The sequence below is a fragment of the Apus apus genome, chromosome 8, assembly GCF_020740795.1.
Source record: "Apus apus isolate bApuApu2 chromosome 8, bApuApu2.pri.cur, whole genome shotgun sequence".
Taxonomy (NCBI): Eukaryota; Metazoa; Chordata; class Aves; order Apodiformes; family Apodidae; genus Apus; species Apus apus.
This window is the reverse complement of record NC_067289.1, coordinates 25,394,492-25,419,460: the sequence shown is the minus strand read 5'-3', so window position 1 is coordinate 25,419,460 and position 24,969 is coordinate 25,394,492. Positions and strand designations below refer to the sequence as shown.

The 24,969-nt window shown below is 48.9% G+C and overlaps 1 protein-coding gene and 1 long non-coding RNA gene across 5 annotated transcripts in view; one reads left to right on the top strand and one right to left on the bottom strand.

Moving 5' to 3' along the window:
- Window positions 1–11,430, top strand: part of LEKR1 (leucine, glutamate and lysine rich 1) — a 43,710-nt gene extending 32,280 nt beyond the window's left edge. For 2 of the 4 annotated variants that reach the window (XM_051626930.1, XM_051626928.1), the window contains exons 6-12: window positions 1,376–1,457; window positions 2,358–2,435; window positions 2,776–2,979; window positions 3,604–3,697; window positions 6,446–6,598; window positions 7,614–7,913; window positions 10,448–11,430. In XM_051626930.1, coding sequence (XP_051482890.1) covers window positions 1,376–1,457; window positions 2,358–2,435; window positions 2,776–2,979; window positions 3,604–3,697; window positions 6,446–6,598; window positions 7,614–7,913; window positions 10,448–10,837 — 1,301 coding nt within the window. In that variant the 3' untranslated portion in view covers window positions 10,838–11,430. Of the gene's footprint in view, window positions 1–1,375; window positions 1,458–2,357; window positions 2,436–2,775; window positions 2,980–3,603; window positions 3,698–6,445; window positions 6,599–7,613; window positions 8,689–10,447 lie in introns of those variants that run through there. The other 2 variants (XM_051626929.1, XM_051626931.1) reach the window with 2 other exon arrangements.
- Window positions 11,431–15,696: 4,266 nt separating this feature from the next.
- Window positions 15,697–24,747, bottom strand: LOC127387607 (uncharacterized). Its single transcript, XR_007890167.1, has 3 exons — window positions 24,455–24,747; window positions 20,163–20,324; window positions 15,697–19,289 (listed from the first exon to the last, which is right to left on the bottom strand). It is a non-coding gene; the product is annotated as an uncharacterized LOC127387607 (long non-coding RNA).
- Window positions 24,748–24,969: the final 222 nt, after the last annotated feature.

Sequence of the window (24,969 nt, the reverse complement as noted above, 5' to 3'; positions counted from 1 at the left end):
CTGCCCTGCAGCTTTTTGGCACAGGTGACAGGGCTTGGGTGACTTGGCGACTGCGTGGCTTTGGTTGCCATGGGAGTGTGTCAGGGAGGGTTAAAAACTGCTGAGGGGAAGTTCTGGCAACAGCACTGTCACACAAACACAGTTTTTAAGTGGTGGTAAGTCATCAGTGATTTATCTCCATGGGTTGTGCTCACCACCAGGCATGGATGCACAGTGGCTTTTTTTCTGAGGGAAAACGTGCTTGGCTTTCCAGGCAAAACACTGGAACAGGGAGGGGGGACAGAAGGGTTATAAACCACTGGTTCCCAGTGGTTTTGATGAGCAATTAAACCACCCGTTCCACTTCTTGTGTCGTGCACAGTCTTCAAAGTGTGGGCACTGTTGGCAGTAACTGTGGAAGAGCTTCAGACTAGTTCCCACCAGCTGGAGGAGCATGGTCAGACCAAAGTGCCAAGGACATGGTGTCACAGGGAGAATGGCAGGGACAGAGGGCTCAATCAGGCTGCCAGCTGCTTAGCAAAGATTATTCCAAGTGTAGTCAGCATACAGTGCATCAGAACAGGGGTGTAGCCATGGAGAGCTGGGAATGTCTCCTAATCCAGGTTGGAAAAAGAAAGTACCAGTGTCATCTCTGTTTTTCCTCTCCAGGAGGCAAGGTCAGCAGTCTGCAGTCCTCTCTTACTGCTGGGCTAGTCCTTGGTCACAGCCAGCTCAGCAGGGAGTACTGAGAAACTGCAGAGTCTTTGCTCACTATTTTCTTTGGAAGTTTTTATCCAAGAGGGGAAAAAAAGAAGAGATAATTAAACTGATTTATACAGATGAAAAGAGCTGGGCTGTAATAGCAGGGAAGAGGGGCAATGGCTGATTGAAACTGGTGGGTGGTGTGTTCCGAAGGGTCACATTTAGCCAAGAGAGGCTGAACCAAAGACAGGGCACCCCTGTGCTGCCTGCTGTGAAGAGCACTGGCAGGTTATTTTCCCCTCTGCCTTCCTGCACACTTTGCTCTCAGCATTACGTGCAAATCATATGATTTAAAGCATTTCATAGTTATGTTTAGCTGGATTTGATGTTTCCTGGTAGGATTTCCTGTTGTGGTGCAACAGCATTCCAACCTTTTCAAGAAAAGCCGTTTGTCATGGTTAAGAAAATAGAAGCAACAGGCTGACAGGGCTTGTGAGCAGTGGGAACTCAAGCCAAGGATTCCAAGCAGCAAAACTGCTTTCCAGAGGTGGATGTTTTGTGGTCCCAGGCTGTGCTGTGCTACAGGTCTGAGATGATCAAACACAATATGGATAAGCATTAATTATTCTAGTATAAACACAGACACAAACCCCATGGTCCTGTGCTCAGATTTAAACCCTTGTTTTGTTCTCAGATTTAACAAATCAAGTTGAGACGATTGGACTGAAGCTGCAGAAGGTAACAGCTGAGATGGACCACTACAAGAAGCTGCTAATGTAAGATTTCTGTTTGCTTGGTTGTGTTGCTGCTGTACATAAAGCTGTGCCCACACCTCTGGTGTTGGCTGGGTGACTGGAGCAGGTTATGACCAACAGAGAAGATACTTTATCCTCAGGTTAAATGGGCTGTGTTGGCTGAGCATGGCTGGCTGTGGGGTCTGGGTTGGGACTAATGGGCAAGGAGCGGGGTCAGATCAGCTCAATCCAACACTAATGCCTCTGGTGGAGCTGTGTTGGGCACCCAGACTTGTGCCAGGATTCAGTCTGGGAGCACGTGTGTTTTCTGGTTTCGGTTCCTATGTTCAGAAGGTCTGATCATAAGGAAGTTGCAAATATTTGGAATGCTTAGCAACAAAGTATTTTGATGATAATGCAAGTATTCAGTTAAAAGAAAAAAAAAAAATCATGGACACAGTTAAATAAACAGTAAAGGGTTTCCAAATGTCATATTAAAATTTCAAAGTAATATGGGTACAATTTAATAAAACAACATATTCTATGTCTGTTTAAACATAAATATGAAGCTTAACCATGGTTATTAATTGGTGAAATGGTGACATAATAACAAGAAACGTACAAAGTTTCCAGCCCTCTTGTCTCCTGAATTATTAGTTGTTCATTTTTAATCATCTCTATCTTTAAACTTTTATCAGTGTGGCAAGATCTCATTTTCCTCTTCATTAAACTTGCTCTGATCCCTGGTTAGGCTGAGATCAGGTTGGAAGGGTAACTGCCAATTACTTACAAATGTTAGCTAGAACTAACAGAACTCTGTTGTCTGCCCTTGAACTAAAATGGAAAATGCAAGTTCAATAATATGTCAATAAACCTGATGTTCAGGTTCCAGCAGGAGTGAAGGCTTCTGGGTTTTTGGACATGGATTTAATGTTCTCTTAGGGTGAAATCGGCGGAACTTGATGTCTGTCAAAATGAGCTGAAAAAAATGAAGTATGACAATGGAATTTCTGAGTCAAGGTAAGTGTAGAAGTTCTATGTCACAACACAACATGAAGATTTCTGAGAACAACATTTATTTATTTTTTTAATGCAGCTTTTATACAAGATTTTTTCCCTGGTTTTAGTTTCTATTTTTGTGTTCAAGTCGCTAGATTTAACTTCAGAAAGAATGTGTGACTTTTGGTCTAATATTTTATTTTGTCTAATATATTATTTTATTATTTTATCCAATATTTTATTTTGTCTAATATTTCTTTTTATTTTTATTTAATTTTTTAAAACTTCTGTCTACTTAGTGTCCATCTGTGTCTAAGAAGATGGTCACTAGGATGCTGATGCTGTTTTATTTCACCCGCAGACTGACGAAAGAGCTGAAGGAAAAGGAGGAATCTCTTCACATTTGCCAACAAGTCTGCAAACATTTACAGGAAGAAGTGGCCGAGAAAGAAAGGAAAGAGGAAGATCTGAAAAGAAGAATGGGTCGATCAGAGAGTGAACTGGAAGCCCTTAAAGCTGTTCTCCAGCAAACCGAGGAGGAGGTGGTGGTGCTGAAGCAAGAAAGGTAACAGAGCTGCAAAGCCCAGCCAGGCTGGGGTTTCATCTTTGAATATTCCCTGTGCTTTAGGAGCTGCATAAAAAGTTTATTACATGTTAATTTAAGAATATCTCCCTTCTACTTAAACCCCAGATACCTGAGTTGTTCCAGTTGCTACGTGGCTACTCATCTAAGTTACAAGCATTTAAACTCTCCAGGGCTTTTGCTCTACAAGCCTGACACAACAAACAGGAGCTCTAAATCTCGGTGGTTTTAATTCAAAACCTATTCCAGTTTTTTTAATTAATTACAGTAATACCCTGAGCTCATGGAAAACAGCAATTTCTGGTTTGAATATTATAATAGTTATTTGGTGTTCTTCAAAATGGGACTTGGGAAGTAGTGAAAATACCACGGGTTTAAATGTGTGTGTGTGGAAGGAAGGGGAACTATAGGATTTTCTTTAGGAACACAGTGGTGATGGCAGCATGGAGGGGCTGGCAGTGGCACTGCTGTGCCTCCGGGCAGCACGGGGAGCTGGACACAGAGGAAGAGACCAGCCTTTGCCACCAAGGGCTTAGTTGCAGGGAAATGGCATAGCACCAGTCTGGGCAGGGCACGTGTTTACATACCAGTTTTTGTGGTTTCTAGGGAGTTAATGCTGATTTCTCATCAGAACAGAACGGAGCAGCTGCAGGAAACCTTAAGGCAGAAGATGCGGGATGAAGATAGCTGGAGGGAGAAGGTAAGGCTGGATCTGCACCTGGCTCCTTGCCATTCCTCCCTTGTTGTCTTTGTTTTCCACTCGCAGTCAGCTGCACCAGGGCGGGCAGGAAGCCTGATACCCAGCTCCTCAAGTGCAGACATGCCAGCAGGGTGTGCTTTTGTGCAAGAGCTTTGGGTTGGGACCCAAGGCAAAGTGTTGAGTACTGAGCATTCCCAGACCAGACAGATGCTTAGGTCTGCTCTGGACTTCCCAGGTTTTGGGGTGTTTGCTGAGTGCCCGTTGGGATGGTGGTCCCCTGGAAGGCCAGGATTGAGGAGCAGGACTGAGCCCTCTGCCAGGAGGGGGTGCAGCAGGAAAAGCCCCATCTTGATGACTCTTGTCCTATGCAAGCTCCAAGGAGGGGAACATGCAGAAGAACTTCCCCGTGAGGGCAGGAAGACACTGGAACAGGTTGCCCAGGGAGGTTGTGGCTGCCCCATCCCTGGAGGTGTTGAAGGGCAGGTTGGATGGGGCTTGTGCAGCCTGGGCTGGTGGGAGGTGTCCCTGCCCATAGCAGGGAGGTTGGAACCTGATGATTTTTGACGTCCCTTCCAACCTTCACCACTCTAAGGCCCTGTGCACAGCAGGCCTCGCTGTGGGCTCTGAACCCCAATCCTGCCCAGGGAGCACATCACTTCCAGGGGGAAGGGTTTCCCACCACCCTCTGCAGCTTTGGTTGGGATTGTTGCATTCCAGGCAGCAGGGCTGTGATTTGTTGGTCATCCTTCAGTCTGTTCCTGGGTTTGGGGTCCTCTGTGGAAAAATGTTTTCATTGGTGAGCACAAAAACCTTCTTCTAGTCTGCAACTTTGCCACAAGAGCACAAAGAAAACCCCAAATTCGATATAAGAATTTATTTTGTTGTTTTTTTGTTTAAATCTGTGAAGGAAAAATTGCAAATTTTCTGGTTTAAGCCTTACATAATTGGGGACTAAATTTACTTTTTTTGGCTCAGCACATGGTAAGTGTCTGAGAGCTTTATTTAGTCTCAGGAAAACATGTCTGAGTACAAGCAATTAAGATGAGTTCTGTTTCTTTTAAAACTCCTTCACCTCTGTGGGACAGGGTGTGATTTGGGCACGAGGTCACACAGTGCGTGGTCACAGCGTGGTGTGCAGCCTGGCAGCACCAGCAGGTGAAGGCTGGTACAGCAGAGAGCAGCTCCAGCTTTGGGACCACAGCCACCAGACTGCACCCAACAGCAAGCTGGAGCCTCCTCATCAGGCAAGAGGATCAGAAACGTGACAAAGTGACCGAGTTTTCTGTTCCTTGGGCCACTGCTTCAGTACGAAGTGTCCCAGTTTTCTACTTAAAATATAGAGAAACCTGAGGTGGTTTTAATGGAACAAAAAAAGCTCTTCCAAAATTGTTAAGATTGATGTAAACATTGGTTTAATGGCTTTTTTAAACCATTAATTAACGAGGGGCATGAAGGGGGTTTTGAAGCACTTAGTAGCCGTTGTGCTTTCTTTGAAGATCATTGCCATTTTATTTCCTGTTCTGGTTATCAGCTTTATTAGTTGTAAGTGTTAAATGTGAAAAATGCTTGTTTGGTCTTCAAAAAGAGCTCAGGTTCTTTATACTGCCTTGATTTTTTTTTTTTTTTTAGTGTTTGTAATCAAGCAGCCTCCAACATATGATCTGCTTCTATAGCACCTGGAGTTCCCACCTTTGGGTTTCTATGATTGGAATCCTAACTCCCATATATAACGATACAGAAGATTATTATTAAGTTAATGAGGATGATTATGATGTTTATTATTATTCTACTTTGCAATCTTACAGATATACCAGTTGTAAGCTCTAAACCTCAGTGGGAGATGTTTTGCCCATTCCATGCTAAGAATTTGGTATATTTTTATTTAAAAAATAACAACAGTATTTCCAGTTTCTCTTTTCCCCAGGAAGAGTTAGGGGCATTTTTTACACTTTTCCTCCTAATTAGTGGATGAAATTAGATAAATGTAATTGAGCTTATTCTGGGCTTTTTCTGCTTATAATAATTTTAAGTAATAAGGTGAGTGATGAATGTGCCTTTTCTTTCAATGTGGTGCAATTGAGGGGACCAGAGCCCAGCCTGCAGAGGTGGAACCTCAGCATCCTGCTGTAGGGAGAGCAGGGCTCCAGCCCTCAGCCTTGCCTCCTGAATCCAGGCTTTTCTTTCCAGGAAATGAGGGCTGAATTCTCAAATCTGAGTTTATCACAGGAAATATGTGAGATGCCTTAGGGACTGGGATATTTTACCCAGAATTTGCAACTCCTTACCTTAACATTTCTCCAGTTTCTAGTCCAGAATATTGTATGTGGTAAGTTGCTATTCACTGACAAGGCTGGGGGGCAGAGCATGATTAAAATTGGATTTTACCAGAGTTAACTTCTTTATATTTTAATCTTGAGCTTATGGCCTGTTTTTAGCACTGTTTGCTGTGAAATGTATCATTTTGCTGCAGTTGAAAATAACAAGAAGCCGAGTTTTACCCCCAGAGCAAATGCTTCCAGCAAAACAACCCTCTGTTTTAAGAACCAGCTACGGATTTTGCCATTCAGATTTAGCATGAAGTTCTAGGACCTAAAGGCAGGCATCTAGGGCTTCCTGGGACACCATGGGGCTGGTGGGGCATCCCCTGGGAACGGGGCAGGAGCCACCCCTTCTGCCTGGCAGGGTGGGACCTGAACAACATTATGAGATAAATGGTTATGAATCATTAAACCCCACTTTGTTCCCTAGATGGAAATTGACCTGGCTAAAGGTGAAGCGCGACACAAAGAAGCGATTCTGAAAGTCAAGGAGGAGGCCAGAGTGGAACTAGACATGGAGAGACAAAAGCAGCAGGAATTAATCACCAAGTATCAGCGAGATCATGAAGAGCTCCAGAAGAAGGTGTGTTACACTCCAGAGAGAAGTGGTGTGACAGGAATGTAGACTATTCCAGTGAAAACTGTTGGAAGTGGTCTGTGAAGGAATAAAACCTGTATGTGTAGGCCTGGATCTAGATGGTACAACATCTTTCCCAGTCTTAGCATATGGCATATCTGCTTGGTTTGGTTAGTTTTTCAAATGGAACAGGCTAGAAAGTAACAATTCTAGTTAAATGCAGTCAAAGTTCTTCCTTTCCTCACATTTTCCCTGCCCAGAGTTCATCTATGTCCATAGGCTGTAGTTGTTAATTTTTTTAAAGTTGAAATCATTGTTTTTTTTCAAAAGCTTTGGACTGTTTCAGACTGTGAAAATTTGTCACAAAACCATCCACACTGTGGGTTTTTCTTATTAATTCAATTTTTTAAAATTAATTCAATACATTCAGAATTAATTCATCACCAGTGGGGTCAGGCCCAGTGCCCAGTTCAGTGTGTGCTGGTCTGTATTGGTGGCTGCATCACACACCATTGGCCATTCCCAGCCACCCAGACCCACAGGCTTGGAAGTTCTGTATAGAAATTGAAAATTGTGCCTAGGACCTTTGTTTTCAAATGATTTGACACGTTTATTGAAAATTCTGGAAAGATCAAAGACATTGGAAGAAGTTATATTACTGCTTACAATTACGTTACATTTTAAAGAGCTGAAAATAAGAGTTGGCCTTCGTTCACTCTACAGATATTTGACTATGATTTTAAAACCCTGGCTTGCAGTAAATAAATCAAGTTTCCCCATTTTTACCTCTGTTTCTCTGTTTGATCTTGGACATGCTCATAAATCTCTCTCTTCTGAGTGAGTTTTGGTTAACTTACAGCTCTCTGTTAGCCTTGGAGGGTATGATGTAAATTCCAAGCATGTTTTTTTGTCTCCGAGTACGTGTGTGTTTACATTTATATTTCTGAAGTCAACGTGTATCTGATACCTAATTCCACATGTCTAACAACATCCACTGCAATGTGTGTCTCACCTACTGCAGATACCAGGATTAATATCCAGTGCCACCAACAGTCTAAGGCTGGAGGCAGAAATGCTGGAAAAGAAGCTACAAGATGCTCAGCTGAAACTTGCAGAGAAGGATGAAGAGAAGGAAAAAGAAATTCAGAACCTTAAAAGACTAATTACAGAACTTGAATTTCAGCTGACAATGGAAAAGAACAATAATGAATCATTTCTGGATAATATGAGGAAAGAAATTAAACGCAAGTCAGATGAACTGGAAAAATTAACCCAGGAGAGGACACAGCTGATTCACAATTTGAGTCAAGTTCAAAAGGAGGTAGGAACACGGGCAAGGAAATGCCTTGCTATTTTTACTGAAGAGACATGTGATTTCTAAAATCATTCAAAGCATCTTTATTTCAGCATCTCTATGTTTAAAACCCATTGAAATGTAAAGCCTTCTGAAACACACCCATCCTAATTTCTTAAATAGGGTGTGATAAAATATGTGATTTTTAAAAAATTCAGCAAGCACTTAAACTAGTGCTTTATTTTAACTATGTATTTTCAGGTCCTGAAAGATATTTATTGCTTGGTCTCTGTCCTCACATCATGCTCCATAAACATACACCAACGATAGAGCATTTTTCATGTTTGTAAAGTAGAAGACATGGACCTTTCTGACCCTGTGAGCAGGACAGCAGCAACCTTGGAGTTGATTTGTAAAGAAAACCCTTCCTACTATCCCTAGGGAGGAATGTGGCCTCAGTCCTGTTGGGAATGGCTTCAGGAGCAGGGAATGTGGGAGTGTGTGTGTGCATCCTGCCCCGTGGCTCCCACCTCCCTCCAGCAAAGCCATTTCTGTAGCTCAGGAATGCCTAAAAACCCATCAGATGTGGAGGGAAACTTGGCTGATGGATACTCTTACCACAGGCATTTGCTGAATGTTTGGAATATAATGGGAAAGGGAGGAGAGTGAGCTGTGCTGCCCCATGAGAAATGTGATAGCAGTGCAGCCAGGGGCTGCAGATAAGATTAGACTGGAATGTCCAAAGTTATGAAGTGGCAGAAAGAAGTTGGTAAACAGTGAGAATAAAACTCTTCATCATGAATTAGGCCTTGGGTTGGTAATGATTTCTTCCTTGAAAAATGTTCAGAAACACCATGTTAGTGAAATTTGGATGATTCTGTCCTGGACCTATGGAGAAGGCTTCTGGACAGACTCATGCTCCTCAAGTGTTGGTTGGGACCTTCAGCAGAGCGTGGAACACACGGGTACCATCGCTCTTGAGATCCCACCAGTTCTGCTCATGTTCTTAGTGTCCCTCTCTGAAGCAGAGTTTCTCCTCTTATACAATTCTAGTAGAAAATGGGGAGGTAAGAGTGATGGAAAACTGGAACTGGTTTGAAGAGGGGCTTCTTGGTAGATGAACTTCTCAGGATAGTGGCTCAGATTGGCAGGTAATGCTTCCCAGGCCATCTCATGGACCACCAGTGACCGTCTGAGTGGCAGGGAGAGTAACACCTGACTTCTTGTCATCTGCAGAGTTGGATGTTTAGAGAATAAGTTGGTTTGGATATTTACATTTCTCCCACTTCTACTTCTGCACATAGTTATGTTCCTTCTCCAGCAGCTCCTTCTCTTGCAGGTGGCACAGAGGTTCAGCCTGAGCAGAACTTCTGTGTTTCCATTCTACATCCATAAATGCTTTGCACTGTGCATCCACAGATGCTTTGGCCAAAGTAAAATTTTAAAATCTAAAAAACCCACAACCCTCAGCACAGGACTTCTCATTTCTCTGTCATGTTTCAAGTTTTGACAGGAACACACAGGCAAAAATGTAATAGTTTTAAAAGAATGTCCTCTTGGCTAAACAGAACCTGCCACCTTCCAGGTTTAGTGGCAACACACTCTGGCTTTACTGACACCAGTATTTGCTCTTCAAAATGCAAAAAAAAAAAAAAAAAAAAAGCTATGGAGATTCTCTCTCTTACACTCTTTCTTCCCTGTCTTAATCACATAGAGAATTTGAAATGCAAGGTGACCTGTGGGCTGCCCCAGCACCAGCTCGTACTTCTGGTGCTGAAGAGGTTTGCACAGGAGGGTTTGTGTCTGGGCACTGAGCTGTGCGTGGCTGAGTGTCCCTGCCTCAGTCATCACTCTCTGATGGAGACTGGTTGCTGCTCCTCTGTTCTCATGGACTTCCTGGTGTCAGCACCAGAAACAGAACAGAAAGTGGGTATTTTTCTGCTTTCAGTGGTTCTGACTTCTCATGAATCATTGACATTGTGCCGGTGTTTTATTTACTTTTCGTTTCGACTGGGAAGCGGGAAAATCAGCATCAGCAGTCAGCTGTACATCGTGCAGCAGCGTGGGCCTGCGACAGGGGCACGGTTTCAGTGGTCTGCTGGAGGCCCAGAACCAGCCCCTGGCCGGCTGGGTGGTGGTCATCACCACCCAAGGTCTGTGGAAGCCGCGAGGCTGAAAACCGTTTGTCCCAATGATTTGGGAAGCAGCGCTCAGCAAAGAGTGCCAGCGCCAAACCAACCCATCCTGCTGAAGCTAGAGGGGAGGACAGCTTCTTGGGCACCTTCCCGGGAGGAAGGGGCTGTGCACGTTGCTTTTTCCCCTCCAAGAGCAGCGTTCCCAGCTTCCCCCCGGCGGGAGGCAGGACAGGGGTAACTTCGGGTGTCTGCCCTGGTGTTTCCCGCTGCGTGGGGTGGGCAGGAGGTGCTGGTGCGTGGCTGGGGGTGCTGGTGCGTGGCTCGGGGGGCGGGCAGGAGGTGCTGGTGCGTGGCTCGGGGAGCTGCCGCAGGGTGCGTGCAGGCCCCGGGTGCTTCTTCATGCAGGGCTTTGTTTCCGTCCCGCAGAACGCCCTTCTCCAGGAGACGGTGCGCAGGGAGTGCGAGGAGCGCTGCGAGCTGACTGCGGCTTTGGCTCAGGCCAGGGAACAAGTGCTGGAGCTCAAGAAGCTGAGCGGAAACTTCCCCTTCTCCTCGTGCTCCCTGGCTCGGGGCAGCTTCACCTCCCCGGCCGCCCTGCTGCCCCGGGCCCGGCCGAGCAGCCGCCCGCTGCCCGGCGCTGCCCGGGACCTGCGTGTCTCGGCGCCGCCGGGCGCTGCCGGCGCTCCCGGGGCCAGGGCGGGCAGGCCGGCCCTGCGGGCGCGGAGCCCCCCGACCCCCAGCCGGGCCCGGGCGGGCTCGCTGCCCCAGCCGCGGGGCAGGGCGGCTGCCGTGCGGAGGCAGCTCAGCCAGCTCTGACTGCCCGGCTCTCGGCGTCTTCCTGCGGCGATCGTGCTGCTCTGGCCGTGGCAAACCAGAGAATCGTCAAGGTTGGAAGGGACCTTAAAGACCATCCAGCTCCAACTCCCCTACCCTGAGCGGGGAACCGCCAGACCAGGCTGCACAAAACCTCGTCCAACCTGGCCTTAAAAACCTCCAGGGATGGGGCATCAACAGCCTCCCTGGGCAACCCATCCCAGCTCCTCACCACCCTTAGAGTGAAGAATTCCTTCCTACATCTCCCCTCTCTCAGTTTAAAACCACTACCCCTTGTCCTATCACTGCCTTCTCTGATGAAAAGCCCCTCCCCAGCTTTCCTGGAGCCCCTTCAGGCACTGGAATCGAGGTAATTAAATGCTACCAACACTGCAAGGTGACAGAAGTGAAAGAATGCCTCTCCAAGAGGAGCGAGATCTCTCCAACATCTTCAGTAGGTGTGATTCAAATAGCTGCCAGTTTCAAATGCTGTTTCCCCCTAAGCACTTGGTTGGATTGTTCCTGTTTTGTTTGTTCTCCTCGTAATGTCATTGCTTGTTTCTGGTGTAAAAAGTGTGGTATTTGTTCAGTCAGAATCAGCTTTTTTGCCATTATTTGAATAGTGTTATCTTTGCAAATAATGATGCTGAAGTCAGTGGGACCCTCTAGTTGTGGATTATGTGTCACTCAGCATGAACATGTGGCAACCCTGTGTGCTTGGCAGACCAGCCCTTGGCAGGGACCTCACGTCCCCTGTGTCCAAGTCTTCAAGCTGTGCTCATTAACAGGGAGCTATAGACAATACATTTTGTCCAAAAAGATGGTCACCCCTTGAGTTTCATCAGAAAACTGTCTTTCCTCAGTATGATTTGTAGCACTGGAGTTCTCTGTAAAAGTGTTATATGTATTTTTATTTCCCTGCTTGATACATGGAGCTGTGGCTTGTTTTGGCCCCTGAAAAGCCCTGTCAAGTCTTGGTTGTCTTTGAGTGCAGAGGCTGCAGAAGGAGCAGCTCGTGGGACAAGGTGGCTCTGCTCTTGGGCAGTGTCTGTGGGGAGCACTGAGACCACAATGGGCAGCACAGGCACAGCTGAGATTTACTGACTGTGGCACCAGGAGTGTTTTGGTCAGATGAGCCCAAGCAGGGCCAGGCTGGTGCTAGGAGCAGGGTCTGGTGGTGCTCAGACAAGGAGAGGCAGGTGCAGGGCAGCCTGGTCAGTCCCTTGGGCCCACCATGCAGACCTGGCTCAGGCCAGGGTAGGAGCTGGGGCTGAGCTCCTGGGACCATGGGAGCCTCAGGCACAGGAGAAGTTCAGACCTGCTGGTGCCCCCAGTGCCCCAAGCATCTCTTGAAAGACCACTGTTCATCTTCTGAGACCTGGCCAGGAGCTTCACTGGAGGTAAGTTAGAGGGGACCATTGTGGAGACTCTCAGAGGCTGCATATGAACAGCAGGATGGCTGGAACTGCCAGCTCCTGCTGACATTTTGGGACTGGCATTGCCTTTTGCTCAGAGTCATGGGGTTTCTTCTTCACAGGACACTTGTAAAGACAGGTATATTTATAATCACTCTGTGAACCTTGACCTTCTTCTTACTTCTGATCGCCAGTGTGAGCAGTGACAACTCTGCTCAAAGCAAAGGCAGAGCAGAGCTGTGGGCAGCAGCCTGTCCCCCTCTAATTCCTACCTTCCCCAGGAGTATATCCCAAATCCCGTGCCCTAGCAGCCATTCCTTCCCTGGTGGCAATCTGGGCCTCTGCCACCACCTCTGTGTTTATGTCCTGTGGCAGGAGCAGCAGTAGAGAGTGACCCTGTGGTCATGAGTTGTAAAGAAAAGAAAAGCTCATAAAATCATGTCAGTGGTCACAGCAATCATGTTTCTAGCATGATGGAGCCTATAAATCAGAGATCCCAACCAAGAACAAATGCAGATCCAAGTCAAGAACAAATACTTCCCTTGTTTCCCCTCCTTCACAGAAGCCCAGCACACCTGCTGCTAAGCAATAAGCAAAATATATACATGTTGGGAAGCCTTTTAGAAACAATTAAATTCATTTCACATAGTCAAGGAAAGTTCACAGAGTCTTTCTCGTAACGGGATGAAATGCACCAGCAGAAAGGACCACGGGGAGCACAGATGCCTAATTATATCACCATATTTTCAGGAAGTAAAACTTCCTGGAGGCACTTGTCATTTACCAGTGGGGTTTTGGTATGCTGGACCTTGCCCTCCAGGACTCCTGGCACCAGGGAATACTAAAAACATCTCCAGGCTTGGAACAAGCCCTGCAGTGTGGGCTGAGCTTTGTCTTCCCGAGGTGAGCAGAGAATGTCCCATGGCAATGGGTTGCTCCTGCCTACAGCAACTTTGGGGTTGTCCTGTTCTGAGGAGGGAGCTGGACTTGCTGATCCAGGCTGTCCGAGGAGGCGGTTGAGCCACCATCCCTGGAGACATCTAAACAGGCAGATGTGGTGCCAGGGGACAGGGCTGAGTGGTGGAGGTGGCTGAGTTAGGGTGGTGGTTGGACTCGATGATCTTGAAGGTCTTTTCCAGCCAGAGTGATCCCGTGATCCTGTGACCTGGGGGTGAGTAGCGAGGGGACAGCTGACGTGCCTCTGGGTCTGGGGGTGGGGAGAGGAGCCCATGGCCAGGTCAGTCCCACCGAGGCTGGGCCCTGGGGGCTGTGCCAGCCAGCACTGGTCCTCTCCAGGGTAAGCCCTCTCCAGCCTCTGGGCATGACAGTAAGAGCTGGTGATGTTGGTCTGGTGCTTTGGAGAAGGCTGCACGTGAGCATCAAGTGTCACTTGTGGTTTGGCCAACTGTCTCTTGAGTGCTCTGGGAGAGGAGCAGGAAAGACTGATCAGGTACCTAATGTAGCCTGGGCTCTCAGGAGAGCAGGACCTGCAGCAGATCAGGGAGCTGAGTTCCTGGGCAGCACTGGAAGCTCCTGGCTACATGTAGAGTCCATGGGCTGCCTCAGGAAAGCCAGTCAGAATCCCAGTGTTGGTGGGAATCAGAGCCCACAGTATATTGCTTCAAGCACATCACAAGTGGAATTTGATGTCTGTTGGGCAAGAGATGGCTCAGATCCAGCTCATGGGAAGCTGGGACAGGAGAACCTGGGCTTTCCCCCAGGCTCCCTCTCCCCAGGTGGCCAACTGGAGCAGCAACCCAACTTAGAGTCTTCTATACCTCATCAGGGGTCATTCCAGGGAAAGTTGCCCCAAATCTCTGTGCTCTCCACAGACACTAGTACAGAAAGAGTCAAATCTGTGCCTGGAGACCTGGATCTGTCTTGCTGCTCCTTTGGCAGGAGATGAAGTTCTTGCTTGCCATGTGTAGCAAAGTGCTCACCATATGTGCTGTGGATGTAAGTGCTTGACACGTGTATCTAACTTGGATTCCTAATAGGATATTATAAAATAAAGCAGTGATGTGCCTTGTGTGTTAAAAATGATAAATAGCCCTGGAACTGAGTTGCTGTGCATGCTCTGGGATCCCAGCCTGTGGCTTTTTCCACCAAGGAAGAAATTAGACTTCAGGAAAAAAAAGAAAAAAAAGAAAAAAAAAAAAAGCGTCTTAGTATCTTAGCAGCATTAAAATGATATGAAAATAGAAACTGGAGCCAGAGCCAAAGCCAGACATCATTAAAATGTATTAATCAGGAAAAAAAGATAGTCTGTCTTTTCATTTAAAAACCTAGTTGTGCTGTGAGAGATTCTTTGCTTCAAATTCTGGAATTTTTAAAGCCTGCAGAAGCACTGGGCGTTTTTAACGTAAAAGAAAGAGCAGAGGAATGAAATGGGGGAAGTTTCCTTTCTCAGACAAACCCCACACATCTTTATTTTTAGTTATTTAAAACAGGGGCTTATTTAGATAATGAAAACTTGATCTTTGGTTCCGTGTTTGCTACAGGTGGTTGAGTGAATTCTGCTGAAGCAAGAATGAACTCCTTGAGCAGCTGTAATGGAACAGCACACCCAGCTATGCTTAGTGGGGAGGTGTTTCATTCTTAAGGCACAGTACAAAATTAATTCTGATAGCATAATAAAAAAGGGTACTGTGAAATATTAATGCTGAGGAGGTTTTTTTTTACCACCAGGAATATAATTTGTGTGATGGAAAAATCTGAGCCTCTGGCATCGTGCTGGGAGCTGTTCCCAGCTCATGAAGAAAAAACATCTTCCGAGCAAGCACGGCCAGCTCCTGCAGATTATTTTTTGCTCCTCTCTCCAGAGATCCCCTCTCTCTCCTCTGACACAAGTGCAGTTTTCCACCGGGGGCCTCCAGTGACTGGTGAGTGAAGGTCAGCACAGGATGTGACTGTCTCCCCTGCGTGCCAAGGGGTGGGCCCTGAGCAGCTCACCGAGGGCTGTGGTACCAGCAGTGTGCTTCCCATGGGAAAGGCCATCAAGGAACAGGTAGAACCTTTAAAAACTTCTGCTGTTAAACACCATGAAGGTGGAAACTGTCTGCAGTGTGTGTTACACCTCCTCCCCACAGCTCTGGTGACACAAACCCCTTTTGGTGTTCCGCGTGGCCCTTGTCCTGGGCTGACGGAGGCTTCAGCAGTTCTATGTCTCTGAGGAAACCTTTAAAGAAGCTTCTGGAGGTAAATTGTCATGTCCATGGAGGGACTTCCCTTGGCAACAAACCCCTTGGGGCCTGGCGTGAGGGTTGGCAGGATCCCAGCTGTGTGGGGACCAGGCTGTTATTGGCGTGTTCCTCACTGTGCCCATCCTGTGCTGTTACGGTGGGTTTGTACATCACCCCCAGCCTAGGCCACACATTGTAAGGTTCACAGAGGAGTTTTTGGTTTTGTTGTTTGTTTTGTTTTTTTTTTTTTTGCTGCAGGCCATGGGTGAGGTTTTGAAGCATGGGGCTGATCTGGGCAGTCAGCTCTGGAAGGTGGAGCAGGGTGAGAACCGAAAGCAGGTCCTTGTCATTGGTGTCATCAGGGGCTTGTCTGGCTCTGCAGTGTCAGCCCAGCCCCACAACCCAGGAACAAACTGACAGTGTGCTTGGGGCTCGATTTATCCTCCCCTGCTGTCACACACAAGAGAAAATCAGGAACAGCAGGGGTGTGCTAATGCAGAAGTTGTTTCAGCCCTTATCTGCTTCAACCAGAAAAGGTCCCTTTCTCAGGTCTGAGCCCTGAGTGACCTCTTCAAAAACCAGATTTAATGATTCTCTTTTTTTTGGGTGAGTCAGAACCTGAAACCCAAGAGGCTAAAAGGGCAGTCCCCTGTCACCCTGCAGGCTGGGGCCACCTCTTGCTCTCCAGTTCCTTTGTTCATTGAACAGGGTGTGGGGTGACGGGGGCTGCTCGGTGGGCTGGGCAGAGTTTTGTTTCCTCTAAACATCAATTGATTTCTAAACGTCAAGAGCCCACGAGTGGTGACACAGAGCCCGTTGAACACAGAAAACCTGGATTTGCTGGTTCCTCAAACCCACAGATTTACAGGAAAGTGTTTTGGGGAGCCTCCCAGTTTCAAAAAATGACTCGGTGTTTTCAAGTTGGCAGATGACCCTGCTTTGGCAGTGCTGAGCGTTTAAATGTGTATTTAAAATGCGCAAATTTTTCTGTTCGTTAAAAAAAATACAGCATTGAGTTAGTGACTTTCATGATGGTAAAACCAAAAGGAGCTGGACTTCAAACCGAAAGGCTGAGCACGCAGGATTTCACCGCAGCAAAGCTGGAAAGTTTCACTTTTCGTTTCCTTCTTTGTGGAAAGCTTAACCTCTCCCGGGGCAGGAAAACGATTCCTTGTGTGAGTCGGGGCTGAAAACCCTTCCCCGGAGCCGGTGCAGGGAGGTCAGAGCTGCGGCTGCGGCTGGAAACGCTTCAAAGCCCCCGAACTCGTTGGTGCGAGAGTTAAAGAAGGAGTTTTGTATAAAGAAGAAGTTAATTGCTGCGCAGGAAGAAAGGCAGCGGCAGCCACTGGGGTGTGAAAGGTCTTTAATGATGCAAACGACTTTTGGACAAAGTTCAAAAGAAGATAACGAGGCAGCTGGGTCAGCACGGAGGGGTTTGTGAGGGTGCCCTGGTCTGCTCTGGAAGCACTTTGACCACAAGACAACCAGAGGGCCAGCCCTTTTCCACACACATTATAAAAAACAGACCAAAGATGGAATGAAGTAGTTAATACTGGGCGTTCTCAGAAGAGGAGAAGCAGCCCAGAGCTGGGGTGGCCCTGCTCTCAGCTCTTCCCCAGGGACCCTGGGCACCCCTGTCACCTCAGGGCACTTGGGCATGTTGGTGAGTGCTTCTGGTTTGTGACAAGAGCACCACGTCGTGCTGAAGGAGAGAATTAGAGGCCAAGCTTCTGTTGGTTTGGGCATAAAACTAACGGTTCATCCAGCTGGTGTGTGGGTGTCCACGGGCAGCCACAGCATCCCGACCCCCACCTTAGTTTTACAAAGAGAATCACAGAATCATTTGGGTTGGAAAAGTCCTTTAAGATCACCCAGTCCTACCATTAACCCAGCACTGCCAAGGCCACCACTAAACCGTGTCCCCAAGCACAGGCTTTCTGCTGGAGCCCACACACCTGCAGCATAATCAGGACAGGCAGCTGGAAGCAGGTTATGTCTGGGCACACTTTCACTCACAACCAGAAAACACGTCCCACGAATGTCACCAGACTTCCAAGCATGATGAAGACCATTCCCTAAGTTTCCTCATCATTTACAGCAGTTCAAGCCACGGATTTTCTTTTTCACAGAAGTGTCATGGTTGGAAAAGACCTCTAAGCCCACTGTGTCCAACTGTTCCCAGCTCCTCCCCACAAAAAAAAAAATTAAGCCCACTAGAGCATGTCCTGAAATGCCTCACCTACTTGGTTTTTAAACACCTCCAGGGATGGTGACTCCACCACCTCCCTGGGCAGTCCCTCCCAGCACCTGACTACTCTTTCAGTAAAGAATTTTGGTGGGTATCAAGCATTTGGACTCTTCTAGACCAGCCCTCCCACGCTGGTCACTTCACTTGGTTAATGTAGAGCCTGTCTGGGTTTGTCTGTGTGAGGCATGGACAGAGGCTGGTTTGCCCAAGGTGTCCTCGTGGCCACCTCTCCATGCCCAGGCACCACGCTGCCTTCTCTTTATGGTGGGACAGACCTGCAAGATCAGAAGCACCCAGACCCAGTGGTGATGGGTACGGAGTGACAGCCAAGGGTGGTAAATAGCAGCGAAAGGGTGGAATAATCCAGGGTGGGCCACGGCGGGAGTCATGGGATGACATTTAGCAAAGGAAAGTTTCCATGCAGAGCAGAGGAAAATGTCCTCACGTGGAGTCCTGTGAGCCACGGAAGGTCTTGGGGGGAGGGTGGTGGAGCTCTTGGGCTTGAGTCATTCAAAGTGGACAGGAAAAAAGCTGTGGAAAATGTGCTGTCGGGAGCAGCCCTGCACTGGCAGGACCCGATGAACCGTATGACCTAAATGGTATTTTCCATCTCCCAATTTATGTGACATGGAAAGTGATTTATTTTGGCCTACCACCACTTCACTACAATGAATAATGCCCAGCTGGCAAGTCCCTGCCTTGAGCTCGGACTAAAGAGTCCCTGAAGAGACCTGGTGGGCACAGAGACACTCAGAGAGGAGCCTTCAGGTCAGCAGGTTTGGCTTTGCTGGTGGGGCCGGTTTGGGGTCATCACCTCTATCCTGCCCAAATGTTCTGGTCAATATCCAGGTCCCTGAGAACTAACAGAACCAAAAGCACTAACAACATGTGGGTTGCCCTCTCTTATCAGATTACTAATTTTCCCCAGGCCAGCTGAAGAGCACTAGATTGGCAGCAGCCAACACAGTTGAGCCATCCCCCCTTTGGTGGGTTTTGTACAGTCCTGCTCTCTGCTAAAGCTCCAGGAGAAGCTGAGGGTGAGGACAAGGGGTGGCAGGGCCAGGGGAACCTGTCTCCAGCAGAGGAAGCTCCTCAGGAACCTGGTGGTGACCCTGCTGGCTGAGCACCACGGCTCATGAATCATCAGCTTGGACGGAAATCCGCTCCCAGCGCCCATGTGTCCAGCTGCTTCCTGAGCTCGGGAAGCCTCGTGCTGGCTGCAGGTCTTGTTTTAAATTACCAGGACTGAGTGGTCATTTGAATCATCACAAAGTTCTGAACAAAGAACCACATGTGTCTTTTGGGAAAAGTACCCAAATAAGGATCCTCAGCAACAGCTGGAAAGTGTCCGGAAAGAGGTCAGACATGGAGAGGGATTTATGGGCCCAGGGGGGATAACCAAGTAGCAATATTGCCTCAGCACTCTCATAGGTGACCCGTTGCCAGCCTCATTGTCCTCGCCAATGTCCTTTTTTTGGGTTTTGTTTTAGATTCCTTCTAAAAATAACGAGAGCACCTCCTTGGAGGGGAGGGGAAGCAGTCGCTGGAGCTAGAATGAATTAATCTGCTAAAGCCGCACGCAGGGAGCGTTTGGATTCTTCATTCCTGTGCTGTAAAACAAAAAGGATAAAAAGTTGATTTTGAAGACCAGGCTTTTCTGTAGGTTGGTATTCATAGATTTTTTATTATTATTATTATTATTTTTTCCTATGAATTAATATTCACAGAAAGCCACAGAAATGCTTTCGTCTGGCTGTCCTTGGGCAAGGATGTTATACTGTGTGTCCATCTCACAAGGAAACAGCCCTTTGCCCAAAGGACTTTCTTGGAAGTGGAAAAGCTGAGCCATAATTGTGTTGCCTGGTGGAGCTGTGGGAACTCCCAGAGGAGGCTCCTCAGCTCCCCAGAACATCCTCCCACCACCATCACAGCCCAAGTCACATCTTAGGTCATAAGCATTAAATCCACAGAAACAACAGAAAAAGCAGCACGGTAGGTAATGGGGGAGAGCAAAAGTTTGGCAGGCTCCTGAATCAGAAGAGGTTGGGTTGGGGAGATGTGCAGGAGGAACCAGGCTACAGCACAGATCCCAAAAGGCAAAAGACCCAGTGATCCCTCTTATCCTGACCCGGGGAAAATGGCTCCTGGACCTGAAGCTTCCTGATCTCCACAGCTCCAGGAGCACAAGCAGGACCCAGCCCTGGTGGCTGGCACAGCTCACCCACAGCCCTGCTGTGCACAGCCTGGGGCTGCTCTGGGGACTCTGCTTACAGTAAGGCATCTAGGGGTAAAAACTCATTTTTGGCCTCAAGGTACTCAGCAAAAGCCTAATTAAGCAAGGTGTGAACCAATCCAGATAGCAGGGATCACATCTCCTAGTCCACACCCTCTCCCCCCTTCCACGCCCCCAGAACCGGCCATACAGAAGACTTGGGTGACATTGCTAACACCAGCATGGCACCTTCCTGAGTCACTGTCCCTACCTTAAACCCTCCAGACTCCATCTTCAGCCGTGTTCCAAGGAGCAGGGTGCAGATCACCCACCAACCTGCATTCAAAGGGAGTCTTGCCAGTGGCCGTGTTGCCAGTCGGGCTCCCTGGGATCTAGTGTGGCAGCAAACAAGGTTCATTGTCACTCAGTTTCCCTGCAAAAGAAAACATGGTCACACACACACAGACACACGTCCTTGTTGCATGGCCTGGTACTCTTCTCTGCCACATTTGTTTGAAGTCTTGGCCAACCCAAGGCTGACCTGCCTGCTCCCCCTGCACGTGCTGCTGAGCTGCAGCCGCTCCCCAGAGCTGAGCCCAGGGAGATGACCAAGGGTTCTCCAGCCCAGGGGCTCTGCTTCCTGCTCCTTATCCAGCTGCCATTGCCCCAGCCAGGCACATTCCAGGACATGGTGCAAAGGGAGCTGATTTGCTGCAATTTCCATCACGTGTCTGCGAGTCTTTCAGTCCCAAGACTGAAGTTTAATAAGCTGAGTCTGGGCTAGGAAACCAGCATCGCTCACTCAAAATGAGGGGGGGGGGGTCTGTTCTCTTCTTTCCAGCTGGCTGTATCTTTGTGTCTAACCAGGCTCTACCCACGGAAGGACAGCTTAAAGGGCAATCCAATGCCTTGGCATCTTTTACCAGCCTCCTGGTGCAATGTGTTCAGGAAGGTCTGAGAAAATCACAAAATCAACATAGAATGGTTTGGGTTGGAAGGGACCTTGAAAGGTCATCTGGCCCCAAATGGGACGAAGCTGGAGAAGATGTCATGAAGGTGTGGTAATAGCTCTCAGGATCATGGGGAACTCACAAACTGCTGGTGCTTTTCCACCCCTCTGCATTATCTCGATGAACCACAAAGCTGTGAGCTCAGGAGGTGCTTGGAGTTTACAACCTGGGTTTTAGACTTGTAAGATGAAAACATTCAATATAAGGGCTGAAGGGCCACATCACTTTCCTGGAAACGTAGGTGAGGATGAGGCAAGAAGTACCCTGAAAACATCTGAGCTGAGGAAAATGGTGGATTTTCCAAGTAGCTCTCCTAGGGGACTGAGAATGATCCTGGAGGGATGGTCCTACCTCCTGCCTGTTCCCCACAAGCTGAGCTGGTCTCCACAGTCCTTGGCTTCTGAGGAGGGACAGAGGGCAGAGGGGAAAGTCCTGTCTTGGTGCTTCCAGTCCTGGCATCTACCTCCCTGGCTTTGCTGTTGCCATGGGAACCCACAAGTAGTTATAAAACAAGAACCAGCCCCGAGCCATACTGTGTCAATTACTGCAACCAGACATCTTTCCTCAAATAGGAACCATATGTTGAAGATAACATCTTTGTTGCTTGTGGTTTCCTTGATGGCCAACTACTGTGCTACAATCCCTCGCTGCCCGGCTGGCTTGGGGATGGGAACAGCAAATCCCAAGGGTGCTTCCCTGGGGCTGGGCCCACCTGGGGCTGAGGACAGGAGCTGAGGATGCTCTTCACCTGGAGAACATGGGGTTTGCTCTCTTGCCAAGGGAAACCTGCAGGAGTTCTGCTCCTCTCCCCTCCACTTTGCTCTCCCCAGTTCTGTCAGCCTGACAGGTTTTGTCAGACCAGGTGTCTGCTCAGCACGGGGTGGGGGGAGTAAATTTTGAAACATCACCAATTGGAGTAAGATGCTTATGGTCCTGTTTTTTCCCCAGAGATATTGTGGCACAGAAAAGGCTACAGGCTTTGAACAACACTTCAGCTCCTGACTCCCTCTCCCAGTTTAAAGTGGGGCTAAAACCTGGCTGTGAAAGGCATTGGAGTCTCTAACTCCCACCAAAATCAATACAAGCCCTAGGATGCCAAGCCACAGAGGTGTTTTAGAAACCTGCACCATTTCACTGCCTGGGTGGATCTGTGCAAGCCCCTAAGTAGATTCACTGGGTTTAAGATCATTTTGCTATTGATTTCCTCCCTTGGTTTCCTACCAGCACAGGGCAGGTGCCCATCAGCTGCCCAGATCCTGCCCTGCTTCAACTGGATCCACTCTGGACAAGAGGCACAGCCTCTGCTCTGTGAATGGAGCCACAGAAAGGCACAGGAGAACCTCATCCCTCCTGACATGGTTGGTTGTCACTTCTCATAGAAGGGAGCAGCAGATTCAGTCTCCTAACTCTGCCTTGCTCTGTCCCTGGTGGTGTTTCCACAGCAGCTGTGCACTAGTGGGTGGGTAAATACAATTCCCTGGATCAATGTTTGTTCCCTAAGGAGGGGTGTGCAGGTCAGCACCCCTCCCTGCCAGGCGCCAGCCCTTGTCTGCCTCTGGGCCGGGGCACGGGGCTAATTGGCTCCTTCCACACCAGAGCTCTTCATCAGCTAAGAGAACAGTATTGACCTCGGGGGAAAGGCTCAAATTGCTGCTGTAGATGGGTTGTCTTTCCTACCAAAGTCAGAACAGGCAGGCTGGATGGCAGGCACAGCTCAAGTGGCACAGCCTACAGGGATTAATTTTGCCTTCCAGTGCCAAGTGGAGGCCTTTGCCTGCTCACGGGTTACCTGTGCCCCAGGAGATGCCTCCGGCTTCCACCAGTACCCACATACCAGGTTTTTATAACACAAGGCCAAGGGACTTGCTCTGCCATTGCTCTCCAGGCCCTGCTGCCACCAACTCACCTCCTTGTCCTCATCCCCCTGGGGCCCCCACTCTCACTTGGGCATCTGAGGGGCAAAATTTTGCCTGGAGCCAAAATGGTGTGTGTCCAGCCCCTGGAGCCAAAATGTTTTGTGTCCAACCCCTGGAGCCAAAATGTTTTGTGTCCAAACCCCTGGAGCCATAATGTTGTGTGTCCAAGCCCTGGAGCCATAATGTTGTGTGTCTAAAGCCCTGGAACCAAAATGTTGTGTGTCCAAGCCCTGGAGCTGTGGGACGGCTGGAGCCCCAGCCCCGGTGAGCTGAGCTTGGCAGGAGGTGCCTTGGCCAGAACAGCTGCTGTTTCCCTTGGATGTTTGGCACTTGTACAGGGATCAGTCTCACAGACAGCCCCTCGCCTGGCTCCCTGTGCTCCCGCAGGAAGGAGCTCTGCCTGCAGTGGCTCCAGCAGCCAGGCGCCTGGGACGCCCGAGCGAGGCAGCCGTGGCTGCGGTGTGACTGCAGCCTGAGCCTTGGTGACAAAGGGATTGTGGCTGCAGCAGCAGGAGGGTGCCAAGCACAGCCCTGTGCAGCCCCAGCCATGGGCAAGGGCTCTGCCAGGCTCTGAGTGGCCATGCTGCAGCTGGAGGAGGGGGAGAGGGCACTTGGCCTTGGCAGAAAAACCAAAGGTAAATCTGGTCAGAAGTCCCTTCCCCTGAGCGCCATTGAAAGCCTTTCCAAGTAATCCCTGCTTTCCCTGGGCAGCAGCTCATCCTCCCAGCCCCGAATGTGATACCATACCGAGGTGCCCCACATCCCCTGGAAAGCCCCTGTGCCTCTGTACCCCTTTCCTGTGCTCTCTGCTCCGCATGCAAGGGAAATGGTTCAGCTCTGGGTAAACTCTCTTTTTTTGTCATCAAATTAAACCCTTCCCGTAAGCCCTGGGGATGGCACTGCCCTGTTGGATGTTTAGCACCCTGATGCCACCACACTGTGAGCAGTGAAGCTCCTCTGCTCCCCTTGGGATGCCTGTGTCCCTGCTGTGACTGGCTGCTAGGAGATACCCTTTGGCAGTGGATATTTATACTATTTATTAATTATCTCCTAGTGTTCCTGAAACTTTCCTTCCATAACAAGACGCATCCTGGCATGGGGACACCCCTACAGCCCTGGGGGGCAGGGTGCAGGTGCCAGGCACAGGAGGAGGTTGGTATGGTGGGATCTGGGTTTTCAGTTAGCTGAGCAGAGGGAGCATTAAGGAGCTGTGCAGGGCAGGGAGCCGTGCCTATCACCTCCTGGGAGATGACAAACCCTTCCCTGCTAGGGCAAACCACGCTGGGAACAGCAGCTGAGCAGGGTGAGAGACGGGGATGCCTTGGAGGGCCTGTCTGCCCCTCCTCTCCTGCCAACCTGCAACAGCTTTTAAACCAAAGCAACTTGAAATCCACCGCCTGCTGCTTCAAACCACTGCATTCATTCATGAGAGATGCCCACCAGTGCAATTAAGTCAGCGTTCATTAGCTTCACGTGGAAGCCTTCTCACGGAATGCGCTTGGGCTGCAGCACATAAGCCCCATTTTAACTTCCTGACTCTCCAGGTGGCTGTGGTGGCAACTGGCCTCTGAGGGGCGGCTGAAGCTGCTCTCCTGAGCTGCGGCAGAGCCACACCGGTGCTTTTGCACTGACCTTACCTGGCTGACACTGGGGTGTCTCACACATCCAGGGGCTGGGCAGCCTCGGGCAGGGGTTGATGCTCAGCAGCTCCCGGCAGCTTCAAGTCGGGTGCTCATGGAAGCACTGGAGCTCGGCTGATGGGGCTGCCCAGCCCCGGGGCAGGGAACCATCCCCTCCTCCTCTGCTGCTCCAGCTTGGGTCTCTCGGCAGCGCGGGGCTGGACACCGTCCCTTCCTCCTCCTCGTCTGCTCCAGGGCGCTCACATCTCCAGCAGAGCATCCGCAGGACACTCGTGTCGGCTTTGCAACACTTCCACCTACAGAATAAAATCCAGAACTGCTTTGGGGACCCGGGGCAAGCTGGAGTCTGTCTGCAGGGTGCATGCCCGAGCCCCTTGTCCTCCCCAGCAAACCTGGGAAGCAGGATTTTCTTTCCTGGATCAAAAAAGCTAATTTTTTTTTTTTTGCGATATTTTTTCCTTCCATTGAAATATTATTATTATTATTATTATTATTATTATTATTATTATTAT